The 12,783-nt window shown below is 52.3% G+C and overlaps 1 protein-coding gene and 1 long non-coding RNA gene across 13 annotated transcripts in view; one reads left to right on the top strand and one right to left on the bottom strand.

The window, feature by feature from the left end:
* LOC147342275 (uncharacterized) overlaps window positions 1–11,760 on the bottom strand; it is a 39,200-nt gene extending 27,440 nt beyond the window's left edge. For 2 of the 12 annotated variants that reach the window (XR_015157322.1, XR_015157328.1), the window contains exons 1-5: window positions 11,299–11,760; window positions 10,897–10,975; window positions 7,802–7,905; window positions 5,781–5,902; window positions 1,290–1,384 (exon numbers count right to left, since the gene is read on the bottom strand). This is a non-coding gene — a long non-coding RNA (uncharacterized LOC147342275). Of the gene's footprint in view, window positions 1–1,289; window positions 1,385–5,780; window positions 5,903–7,801; window positions 7,906–9,400; window positions 9,529–10,128; window positions 10,255–10,896; window positions 10,976–11,298 lie in introns of all 12 variants that reach the window. The other 10 variants (XR_015157323.1, XR_015157319.1, XR_015157320.1 and 7 more) reach the window with 10 other exon arrangements.
* On the top strand, window positions 5,063–12,575 carry NRGN (neurogranin). The gene is made up of 4 exons (XM_086382987.1): window positions 5,063–5,290; window positions 10,903–11,129; window positions 11,344–11,361; window positions 11,759–12,575. Exons 1-2 carry the CDS (start codon window positions 5,276–5,278, stop codon window positions 11,122–11,124), a joined length of 237 nt encoding a protein of 78 aa, XP_086239113.1. The 5' UTR covers window positions 5,063–5,275; the 3' UTR covers window positions 11,125–11,129; window positions 11,344–11,361; window positions 11,759–12,575.
* The last annotated feature ends 208 nt before the right edge of the window (window positions 12,576–12,783 follow it).

Here is a 12,783-nt window from a genome sequence, read left to right as displayed (position 1 = left end):
CACAGTCTTTCTAGACAGGGAGACTGCATTGAGCCAACAGCGACACTAAATGCAGTGCGTGCCTGAAATGTCCTTCTGCCTACTTCCAGCCCTATTCACTTCTTTTTTGAAAAAATCTTTACTGAATTTGTTATAACATTGTTTCTGTTTTGGTTTTTTGGCCAGGAGGCATGTAGAATCTTAGCTCCCAGACCAGGGATTGAACCCACACTCCCCACACTGGAAGGTGAAGTCTTAACCACTGGACCACCAGGGAAGTCCCCTGACTTTTATTTCTTTTAGTCCTATTCTTCCTCCAAACCATCCTCCTCCAGGAAGCCTTCCTGGATCATCCAAATTTTCAATTATTTCTCCCCTATCTCAATTCTCATAACACTTACTGTCTGCATCATTCATTTGGCATCTATCATTTATTACTTTCAGATCAGATCAGATCAGTCGCTCAGTCATGTCCGACTCTTTGCAACCCCAAGAATCGTAGCACGCCAGGCCTCCCTGTCCATCACCAACTCCCAGAGTTCACTATTTATTACTTTAGGAAATATAAATATGTCTCATACATGTACATGTAGATACATATATTTATATACATCTATATCTATATATCGGAGAGGGCAATGGCACCCCACTCCAGTATTCTTGCCTGGAAAACTCCATGGACAGAGGAGCCTGGTGGGCTGCAGTCCATGGGGTCGCTAGGAGTCGGACACGACTGAGCGACTTCCCTTTCACTTTTCACTTTCATGCCTTGGAGAAGGAAATGGCAACCCACTCCAGTGTTCTTGCCTGGAGAATCCCAGGGACGGGGGAGCCTGGTGGGCTGCCGTCTATGGGGTCGCACAGAGTCGGACACGACTGGAGCGACTTAGCAGCAGCAGCAGCAGCATATCTATATATACATAAGCTATATGTGCACATAGATATATATACACATACATACATATGTACTTTTATCTGTAAGACTGTAAGAGCCAAGAGAAGAGACACAGCGCACGATTTGTTAACCACTGTAACCCATTCTTTCGAGCCCAGTAAGCACTGGGAGTTGTAGAGGTGAACACTCACAGAATTCAAAGCTGTAACAGAATTCTCGCCTTTTAGTCTTAGTCCTGCAGTGCACCAGACTCGTATCAACAAGACCCGAGTCCCTGAATCTCTCCAGGCCTCACTTCCTCCTCAAACGCGTTAAAAATACTAATACCTCCTCACACAGTTCTCAAAAGCACCAAATTAAATCACGATTGTGGAAACACCTTGTAAATCATTATTCAGATTTAGGATAATATTACCATTCTCTTCTGGGTTTTAATCCGGGCTCTTGCATTTCATGCCAGTGGAAGCTTGGGTAAATTCTTCAACCCCTGAAAGTTCTTCGCATCCTCATCTGTAAAATAGGAAAGATAAGGCCTAACTTGCAGGGTTGTTATCAGAATTAAACGAAATCACATTGACAACGTGGCTAGCACGACACACAGCACCCAGCACTCACTCGGAAGTTTGCTCCCTTCTCTGTCTCACCAAGTGTGTCCTGGTAAGCTTTTTCTATCCTGCCTGGAGCAGCACCCTGCACACGGCAGAAGTTCGAGAAATATTTACTCTTGATAAAGATGCTAATGAGAATGATGTTAATGAAAACAGACAACGACTACCCGCAAAGATGACTTCACGGTGGCCTAACGGCTAGCAAAACCGACTTTTAGATTTGAATGCCGTGTGCTTTCTCCCCCTTGCCTTTCTGAAATGTGGGGGTAGGGTGGGAGGAGACCTCCAGTCTGGTAGAGGCCCCTTTAAAAATGTACCCGGGTTCCTCCTCTGCCAACCAAGTCTCTAAAAATACTACCACAGCAAAAGCTGAAATATTTGCAGAGAAAAATGAATTTCCTGCTACCTTCACCCCTTCCACTCAAAATCCTGACCTAAGAAGCCCCCAGCTCGGCTTCACCAAAGGCGCAGCCTCCCACATCCCACCCTCGTCTTATGGTGGAGTCCCACCGTGGGTTACAGCTAGGATGTTATGTTCAGAAAGTGCCCACTCCAAGGCGGGGAAGCCACAAGTCTTGGCAAATAGCTTGCCATGTGCCTTGGCGTTTGTCTCCGCTTATGAGGACCAGCTCTCTCCAAATCCCCCTCCATCTGTCCCAAGAAGAATCTGTACTGGACCCTAGAAGCTTCCCACTAATCCATCTTTTATCCTCTCTTGTGTTGAGCCATCTCCTCCTCTGCCAGCTTTGCCTTCCAGCTGTGCCCTCCACCTCCCTACTCCCTGCTGAGTCCAGCCTCCTCTCTGCACCCACCGGCCCCAGCTCACTCTCAAACCAGGCCCTTCCAGAGTTCCTCCCCTTTCTAGGCCTGCAATCCTCCTTCAATAGCAGTGGAAGTCGAGGAGTTTTTGAAATGTGAAGAGTCAAGGACAATAAATGCAGGGCCCAAGCCCAGCAGGTTAACAGGTAACACTCCAAAGGCTGACCTTGGCCCCAGGCCCCAGGCCAGGCAGTTCTCTGTGGGGAGTGTCATCTGGTCTCATCAGTTCCTCAAAGTCCTGGGACCCCTCAGTCCTCACTGCTCCTGTCTCCTTTCCTTCTCATTGATTCGAGAATCAGAGGCTCACAGATCCACCCAGCCAGACTTGCCGACAACCTTAGTCACCTAGTCCGGAAGAGGAACCCCTCACCAGAGGATGTGCGTGTCCTTGATGTGTGCTGGTGGAGGGGCCTGCTTCTGTGCGTATCTTTGGATGTGACTGTGTGGCGAAGAGCCCACAGTACGTGTCTCTGAAGATGTGTGACCAGTGTGTGTGTGTGTGTGTGTGTGTGTATGCATGTAGGTGTCATTACATGGGGACATCCCCATGTAGTGGTGCTGCTCCCCTCTGGATACTTGAGTCTGTGGGTGTCTGCCTTCCTATTTCTGTCTCTGCCTTCCTGTCTGTCTACCTTTTCCTCACCTCTGCGCCTGCCCATCCCCCTGACAAGCGCTGTGGCCAGTTCTGCGTAGGCGCCTCAAGTGGGCTGTTGCTGAAATGGTTGTTTTCCAGGTAGAACCACAGTCGCGTATCCATTGTCCCTTGGGCCTGCGGTTGTTCAGAGACACCCTCACCTCCACACAAAGGTGTCGTTCAGGAGGAGGAGAGGGCTGTGCTGCCTGTGCGGGGCTCTGAAGGGGGGGTGCATTAATAAGATACCCCCCTCTTCAGCTCTGACCAGCAGGAAGAAGGGCCCAGAGGCAATGCAGCCTGCAGAGTGATGTTGCCTAGCAACTTGGGAGACTTTACTGCAAACTCACTCAATCCCGAATTCCTCAGCTCTAATTTGGGAAGAGATAAGCACGGAGTCCAGGCCTGATATCCAGTGTGCCCCTCAGGTCCTCCTTCCCTCCCTCCTCTGGAAGCCAGAGTTGAAAACTAACGCTAACTGGCACAAACCCGAGGCCCTCATGTAGGCAAGGGCCCGAGTTCCCAGGACTTTCTGCCATTTGGTGGAGGTGGGGGGTGGGGGATGAAGGATGTGCCAGAGACAGACTGGGGAACAGATTTTCAGTTACAAGGGTGGGTGGGTCCCAAACCTGCTGAGAGAGACACCCCTACACCCCGGGGCCTGGAATCCCAGCCGGCATCCAGCTCAGCTTGGGAGACAAGCTGGCTAACCCTGTCCCCAACCTGAGTGGCCACCAGAGTTTCCCTCCCACTCATTTTCCCTTTGGCAAGCAAAGCCCAAATGTTCAGGTAGGAAGGAAGCATGTGACAGCCGTGCTAGGACGGGCAAGTGGCTGTGGAGTCTCATCAGTGCCGTTTCAGCAACCCCTGTCTCAGCCAGAGCCACAGGGCATTTTCCCCCTCCTCCCCTCTGCTCCAGTCCACACATCTGAAGAGCAGGCATCCTTGCTTCCTTCCCTCCTCTAGGACCTCAGCTGAGAAGGACCTCCCAGTTTTCTCAGAAGTGGCCCAACCTCTTCACTAGCATGCCACGCTGCTAGCTCTGGTACCCTGACCGGTTGGGGGAGGTTGGCAAGCTGTTCCCCCACCAGGCTGTTCTCCTACGAGGCTCCTCCTCCCATATCTCCCTTCCCAAGCCTCTCACAAAGCCCACATCCTTCCTCCACCATGGACCCAGAGAACTGATGACTTTGGATATTTCCCTACACTGGGGTTGAGAGTATTTTCTTCCCCTCCCAGGGGCAAGGGTGAGAGTAGCCAGTATTTGTCTTATACAGAAGCAATGGAACAAGAGGTTGGGGAGGTGTGGCTTGGGGAGTGGGAAGGAAAGGTGTGTATATCTACATATATCTTTCTCTCTATATATACACACACCAAATGGGTGTCATGCATATATGATTTTATCTTGTTAGTGCAGGACATATAGATGGATGGATGGATGGATGGATAGATAGATATGTAATGCAGACATTTCCAGTAGGGTGATTGCCGTGTCCATGCGTGCTGGTGTGTGCACATAACAGGGAGTCTGCGTGTATCAGCACAGCGTGTGTACAAGGCCTGTTTAGTTATTTTTGCAGTCTTTGTCTGCGTGTCGAAGTGCACGTTTTAGTGAGCCTGGGAAGTATCATATATGGGCGTGTTGGGCTCTGGTGTGAGCTTTTGTGTTTACGCGTGCCCACCTCCAGGTTATGTACCCACACCTTCCCCATTCCACCGCAGAGTGATGACGATACCTTTAAACCGCACGTCCTAGGGGGTCATTAAATTCTTTGAGGCCTGAGTGGGGAGGGAAGGTAGAAGAAACCATATTTGGGACTCTAGCTAGTTTGTGGAAGTGTGGGTGAGGGGTGCATGGTTTTCTCTCTGTGGGTGGGAGGAGTGTTGTGCCCAGATGCGAGTGTTTTTGTGCCCGGGATGTCGGGGTCCTCCTTCTGCGTGCGCCGGCATACATCTGCTTGGCAGTCTGCCGCCTCGGCAGCAACGGGGAGGGTGTTGGTGGTGAGTTTGGGAGGATGGGGTGTGTAGGAGGAATGGATGAAAGTGTGTAGGCAGAGGGGTTGGGGCAGGAGGCGGGGCGAGGAGGAGGGAGCCGCGAGGGGGCGTGGCCCTGCCTCTAATCCCCCCGCCCACTCTGCCGAGGGCTTCTCCTGATTGGCTTCTCTTCCGCAGGGCTCAGGATACTTTCTCCAGCAGAGCGGAGCGCGGGAGAGAGGACCCGAGAGCTGAGCTGCTAGTTCGGCGCGGATCGGCTGCCTCGCCACCGCCCCAGGGTCCCCACCTGTCACCGCGCAGACCCCCTGCGCCAGCCTCCGTCCCAGCCAAGGACTCCTGACATCAAACATGGACTGCTGCACCGTAAGTGAGCGGGCCTGGGGGACGGGCACTCAGCTTGGTCTGGGGAAGGGGCTACCGAGAAGCTCCTGGAGGGGCAGTGGGAAGTGAGGGATGGAAGTGGGTGCAGAAGACCTAGGAGCCATAAGGGTGCCTGCTGAGACGCGAATGGTGGGTGGTGGAAGGCGCCCGCCTGACTTGGAAGCCCTAGGAAAAATGCTCCCAACTCGCGGGGGCGTCTGGGCGCCCATCCGCTAAGCAGTCTAGGTTGGACCCGGAGATCGACAAGGCTCTGCAACAGGAAAGCTGCAGGTTAGACGAGAAGAGGAACTTCCCCAGGGAGACGCTGGAAACCGTCGCCTAGCGAAGCAACCGCGACTCCTTTCCCCTGGCTTTCGGCCCCCACCCCAATCCCCATCCCACTACTGCCGCCGTCGGTGGGCGGACAGGATGACCTTGGTGACCCTCGCGTCCTGTGCAGCGCCCGGTGAGATAGTCAATTCATGTTGGTTACCTTAGTACTGATGATGGGCAGCGAAGAGCCTAGTCCATGTGGTCCTGGGGAGGGATTGGCCCGGCCTCCAACGCTTTCTAGCTCTGGAGGGGGCTGGGTGAAGTGACCGCGAGAGAGCCCTGCTGGCGAGGGAAGGAAGTGTCTGCAATTTGTCAGCGCCCACAAGGAGACCTGACGCCAAAGCAGGTTGCTGTTAAAGGTGCGGGCATGAAAGCGCCTCGCACAGGACCAGGCTCCTGGCACATCCGAGGAGTGGTGATCATACGTGTATACGATATGTTTGTATTTGTTTATTTACTTGTTACTTTTATTTATTTATTTTTAGTCCTTACGTATAGAGAAAGTCCGACTCCAAAGTCCTTGTATTCTCAGCCATTTGGTCAACCCAGCTAATGACACAAGAAGTTATAACTTTGCCTGCTCCCCACCCTCCACCGTATGGCTTAAAAAGGGGGGTAAATGAGGTTTGGATGGAAGGAATAGCCCAATTTAGAAGAGGTGAGGGTTCCCTGTGTCTGAGTACCAAGAGGCAGAAAGAAAGGGGCAAGTGGTTGTGGCTGTTATGATGTTTAGCTCTTATTAATACAAATAATTGTTGTCAATTTGTGAATGCTTACCATGTACCTAACACTTTATATTTAAGCATCATGACAACCCTGTGAGGTAGACATTTTTCCATTTTACAGATGTGCGAAGTGAGGTTTAGAAAGATTAAATGATTTGCCCAAGGAAGCACAGCTTCTAAGTGTGGAGGTAGAACACCAGACTTGTCTGATTCCAACAGCTGTAATTTAACCTCTCCTATAAATATTTCCAATATTTCCTCATTGTAAAGGTAATATGCTCATAACAGAAAAAAAAATTTAAACTGAAGAAAAGTATAAAAAAGAAACATGTCAATCATCTACAATCCCACCCCTAGAGAAAGCCCTGATAACATATTTTCTTCCAGCCTTTCCTCTCTGTTGTTCTCCTGGAAGCAGTTTTTGTTTGTGAAAGGAGAATTGGGCTCTTAATGGAGGTTCCTGGGCTCCTCACCCCCCAGTGGTGTTTTACAAAACAGAGAAAATAAATGGATGGTGGGTTCTGGGTATGCCTGTGGGGGAGAGGAAATATTGCCCAGATGGTAAGAATGGTGGGGAAGATAGTCAGGAATCATGGTCAATGGAAAGAAATGCAAGAGCAAAGACAACAAAAAGCCAGAGAAGGACAGTAACTTGTCCCCACTGGCACCTGCAGGACTAATTAGAGTAGGATGTCGGGTGCCTGCCTGTGGGCTCTGGTCTGCCCTGGACCATGTTCCTGAGTGCCCAGAAAGCCATACTGAAGGGCTGGTGGGCATGGTTGGAATAAGTGTCCCCTAAAAAAGAAGACGCTGCTCACTCAAATAATACAGCAGAGGCAAACACACAATTATCCCACTTGCCCTGTATTCTGGGTCACCTCCTCCAGTGCATTCTGTACACAGGCGCCCTCCCCCTTTCAGGTCGTGTCTTAGGTATGCAGGGCTAAAGGGCTGGGCAAGAGACAGCACCACTGCCAGGCTGTGCAGGGGGTCCAAGAAGAGGTGACAGGCTGAGGGTTGGGGCAGGGCTGGGACTGAGCATCTTCCTACCCATCTCCATTCTGTGGAGGGCTGAGCTCTGCACTGGGAGGAAGCTGGGACATGCATAGTGAACAGAGCACATCTGGGAGGCTGGGAACCAGTCCTTCTTCACCATCCATCCTGGGCTCTCCCTGCTGACTATCCAACCTGGTGTTTGGGCAACACCTAGGCCTCCCTTATTCCCTTCTTTCTCCTTGGTAAAGAGGCTCAGACAGAAATGGGAAGAAAACAGTCCTGCTTTTTTTTTTTTTTTAAGAGCAAGAGCTGTTGATTCAGATGTACCGGTTGCCAATTTACATAGTCACAAATATCAGGCTTTTCCTGAATCACTTAATATAAAAAGGCAAAGAAACAGTTTTGGACTTTTTTTTTTTTACTTAGTCTAGTTGTTGATCCAACTCATAGAAATAATTACCTGCCCTGAGGAAGTAGTTCGCAGCACAGGTTTCTGAATCCCATCACTATTTGTCGGCTCTGTGACCTTGGGTAATTTGCAAGATATCTCGGATGTTTCTTGACCTGTAAAATAGAGATTAAATGAAGACGTCCTTTTTGGCTCAGCAGTAAGGAATCCTCCTGCAATGCGGATGACATGGGTTCAATCCCTGGGTCAGGAAAATCCCCTGAAGCAAGAAACAGCAGCCCACTCCAGTATTCTTGCCTGGGAAATCCCATGGACAGAGAAGCCTGGTGGGCTCCACAGGGTCGCAAGAGTAGGACACAACTGATCAACTAAACCATCACCACCACCAACGGGTGCAAAGTGCTTAGCACAGGGCCCAGCATATGACAAGCAGTAGGCAGGGATAATTCTTAAAGCCTTTAGAACAAGGGAGCTGAAGGAGACTGCCTTAATTGGGGACAACTTCTAGATGTGGCTGAAGATATTGAGATCCTCAGAGCTGAAGTGATGTTTGGGACCAAGAGCCATGACTCGTGTTTTGCCCACAACTATCCACCTCCCCCTTCCAGAAGCCCCCTAGTTCATGCAGAGCTCTCAGCACACACCATCAGATCTTGGTTTTGGAAGGCACCAACGTAGGCACCCTTCCTGGGTCTTTTTACTGTCCCTCCAGCTCTGCCCTGAGAACTCAGCTGAAGGAAGAGGGAGTGGGCTCTGGGGAGAAGCAGTGAGTTGGGGGTGGCTCTGCCTGTTGTTCCATTCTGGATGCAGCTGGGGTGGGTGGTGGCAGCAGGTGGGTATGAGCATTTCTGGGGGAAGATACCCCTTCCTCCGCTCAACTGCTACAGCTGCTGGCTCAGGGGAGGGCTTTGGGCATGCATTTTTGATCATTGTCCTCTTTGGAGAAGAAACTTTCACCATTCCCTAAGAATATCCCCAAGAAAGGTTTGAGTTCTGAGAATCGAGGATCAAAAAAAAGAGTGATTTCTGTTTATAAGTGGGGAATGAGATGTCAGGGAGAGAGGGATAGACCCAGGAAAGACAAAAAGAGTGTGTCGGGCCCCTCCAAAGCCACCCCAGCCCTTGATAACACCTTTTATCTGCACTTAACTCAACTGTGGGCATCTTGAGCGCAAACCAAAGATCTCTGAAGCCCAGAAAATGCAGACAACCTTGAGGACCATGATGAGAGGAAGCCATTTGTAAACCTGGACTTAAGCATCTGAGATTGAAACCTATGAAGGTCCTGGGGTGGGATCTGGTTGGGGCAGTGGTCACTGAGGTCCCACTCACACTCATCTCAATTCTGTGAACTGGATGGGTGATGGAGGGAAGAGAAAGGAATGGAACTGAAGTACTCTTAGTATGTAAGACCTTGGTCATCTCCTGCCAGAGAAACAAAAACACAGGGAAAGTAGTGGAAGTCCTCAGGCAAAAAAAAAAAGTCAGTTCAAAGGAGAAATGCCCTTTTAACTCCATAGTTAACCTTAAGCTTCCCACCTCACCTCATAGCTGTTGGGTTGGGTCTCCTTATTTTTTGGTTGCTCCCTATGATATTGCTTTTACATGACTGCTTCAACCTACTGAAACAACTATCTTGCATCAACTTACCATTATTTAAAAGAATCATAATAGCTACCATTAATTGAGCGACTAGATTGTGCCAGAAATTTTCTGCATATCACAGTGTTTATTCTTCCCCATGACCCAGAGGGACCTGATTTCAGATGGTTTGAGTTCTGAGAAGGAATGGAGATAGGAAAAGATTAGAAAACTTGCCCAAGACCACTCAATTAGCAACTGGTAGAGCATGGTTCATTTTCTTGACTGTCTTTGCTTATCTGCAAAGTAGGGGTTAAAAGGGGCTTCCCAGGTGGCGCTAGTGGTAAAGAATGGGGAGACACATGAGACACAGGTTCGATCCCCGGGTTGGGAAGATCCCCTGGAGGAGGGCAGAGCAATCCACTCCAGTATTCTTGCCTGGAGAATCTCATGGACAGAAGAGCCTGTGGTCCATTGGGTCACAAAGAGTCGGACACGACTGAAGCGACTTAGCACATACACAGGCAGGGGTTAAAAATAGAGTCTGGACTCTAACATACAAAGGCTTGACTCTTTGGTCCTGATAACTACCTGTACAACCTCAAGTAGGTTTTCAAGACTTAACTCAGTTTGATTAAGGGTCAACTGGGATAACAATAAAAGGTACGTCATAGGGTTGTTAGCAGGGCTAAATAAAATAACATCTGTAAAACCTTGTGTTGCCATGCCTGGAACAAGGGCAGTGCTTCAGTGGTATTAGGAACTATTGTCATTATTCTTTTCTTTCTCTTGCGCACCTCATGGAAAGGACTTCTTGCTCCTGCTTATCTTTCCTTTGTCCTTTTTTGAAGTGAAGCCTTTTCTCTGTAGCTTCTTGCAGACCATTCCCTCTCTCCTGTGTTTGGAGCAGTGCAGAATAGAGCCTGAATGGGAAACAGTCTCTGGCCTCTAGCCCTGGGTGGGGGAAGGCTGCCCCACTGCAGGGTAAGCCCCCTCTTCACCTTCATCCCAGCTTTGAGCTCTGGGGTGATTTTACTCAGCGAAGGGACAGCCTGCTGATTCTTCTAAACCCTCCCCCAGGGAATCCTGGACTCAGCAGGGACCCTTCTAAGCCAGAGGCACCCTCTGAGGATGGGGGAAAGGCAGCCGTGTCCAGGAGTCCCGCCGTGGTTTACTTTGCTCTTCTCCAGTAATTGCAGGCACCCTCCAGACAGCTAGACGACTCCCCTCACTGGGCCGCTGGCTTGGGCCGTGGCTCACTTACGGCTACCTGGCTGTCTTGTAGCACATCTACTGTGCGCTTCTTTTTCCGGAGTTGGGAACACAGCTGTGTCCACCTGACCCTGAACGTTCCTTTTTGTCTGCCGCTGCCCAAGACACACAAGCACACACATACACCGTCCCCTCCCCCTGCCCCAGTGCGGGCCCTGCCTTAGCCCCTTCTCTGCGCTTCCCACTCCCGCGTAGCCCTGGTCTCAGTCCCGCAAGTCTCTCCTCCTACCCCACCCTCTCGGGGATCTCGGCTGGGTCATCCCACAAGAAACACCCCCTCCCCGCTACCCTACCCTCAGGAGAGCGCCTGCTCGAAGCCGGACGACGACATTCTAGACATCCCTCTGGACGATCCGGGTGCCAACGCGGCCGCTGCCAAAATCCAGGCGAGTTTCCGGGGCCACATGGCAAGGAAGAAGATAAAGAGCGGAGAGCGTGGCCGGAAGGGCCCGGGCCCCGGGGGACCAGGCGGAGCTGGGGGCGCCAGGGGAGGCGCGGGCGGCGGCCCCAGCGGAGACTAGGCCAGGTGAGGCGGGCCGCAGGCTCTCCTTCCCGACACCGGGCCCCTTCCTCCGAAGGTGCAAGGATGACTAAGGGCACTGGGGGATGGAGAAGGGTGTGGAGGGAGCCAAGGAAATTGGCGATGTGGGGTGGGGGCGCGTGGTGGGGACGAGGCTGCGGGCTCGAGAGCTCACCTGTTTCTATCTCCATCCTCCGTTCTGCCTCGCCCCGGACCGAAGGACTGAGCATTTTCGAAGGTAATGAATGCGACTCCGAAGCAGCGGGGTGGGACCCTGAGTGATAGAAAAGCCCCAGACCCACCCCTTCCCTCTTCCGCCCCCACCCGCCTCCCAGCCAGGGAAAATGCCCCTGAGCCTACGGGCTTTCTGACCCTTGGTAACAGCTGACGCTGCGACGGGCGCAACTGGACCGACACACCTGTCACCCGCACTGGACTCCACAAGCCGGGCCCAGGGGTCACAAACACCCCGCGGCTCGCACACCTACCGGCCGCGGGCTCATTTCAGCTCAGTGACTCCGAGTGGGCAGTCCCGGGTGATCCCCGCTCCCCGCCCTGGGTGCCCCGGTTCAGGACGGAGGGTAGAGAAGAAAGTACTGGGAGCGGGCAGGTGCTCACCCCTTCTCTCTGCTCAGTTTCCCGAGACAGATGGATGCCGCGTCCCCTTCGCAGTGACGAGACTTCCCTGCCGTGTCTGTGATCCTCTCCTTTCCACCAACCTGCCAGCTTCAGGAGCCCTCTCTGCTTCCCCCAGAGACTCCCTCTCCCAGGAACACTTCGTCCATCAGTCGCTAAGGCCGTGCCCTTTTAGTTAGCTCTCCAGTCTCGTATGGTCCCCGTTCGCCCTTCCTCCCCATCCTGACCCCCCCATCCTCGCGCCCCCAAATCTTTAGCTTCTCGCCCACCTCTCCCCGCACCCAGCATGCAGCTCTCTCTCCGCAGCCTCCGCGTGCTTCCCTTCGCGCACTGCGGAGGGCGCCCTAAGCCTGGCCCAAGAACACTCCAAAAAAAAAAAAAGAAATCCTTTCGTTCCGCGCGCAGCTAAAGGGGGCGCCCCTGCGTCTCTGCTGCGCCGCTCACGCCCCAGCCTAGTCTAGAACTTTGGGGCGGGGAGAGAGGGGAGGAGGGTTTTTATGATGTCGGATGCCCCTGCCGGTGATCAGAAGGGAAGTTGCAGTGTCACGCCCCAACCCCACGCCTGCCTGTAATCAGCCCTCCCCTCTCCCCAGCGTACCCCGAGAGCCACCTCTCCAGCTCTCCGCTTGTTTACGCGAACGCGGAGCGCGGGGGCGGCTCGGTAGGAGGAGTCTCCCGCGGCCCCGCCCCTGCTCCTGCTGGCCCCGCCCCCCACGGGCTCCTGGGGCTGTGGCCGGGAGGGTTTTTATCTCCGTGTGTGCATGTGACTGTGCTGGGTTGGAATGTGAACAATAAAGAGGAATGTCCAAGTGTTCAGAGGGTGCCAGAAGGGAGGGAGTTTGGGTACATGAGGCCACCGCTGGAAATCTGAACAAGTCTCCTTTGACCAAACCAAAAAGTGGAGGTGGAAGGGTGAAGGGAGGAGGGGAACCAAGATTAGAAGGTACCTTGGGAACCAAACTTCCCGCCCACAGCATCCCTTCTGGGAATACTCTTTGGGCAGTCTAGAGGAATTTGCTAAACC

This window comes from Bos grunniens, chromosome 29 (genome assembly GCF_055505025.1).
Source record: "Bos grunniens cultivar Pamir isolate PY7600 chromosome 29, Bosgru_T2T1.0, whole genome shotgun sequence".
NCBI classification, from domain to species: Eukaryota; Metazoa; Chordata; class Mammalia; order Artiodactyla; family Bovidae; genus Bos; species Bos grunniens.
Note: the sequence above shows the minus strand (reverse complement) of the source record. Positions and strands in the feature narration are given on the sequence as shown.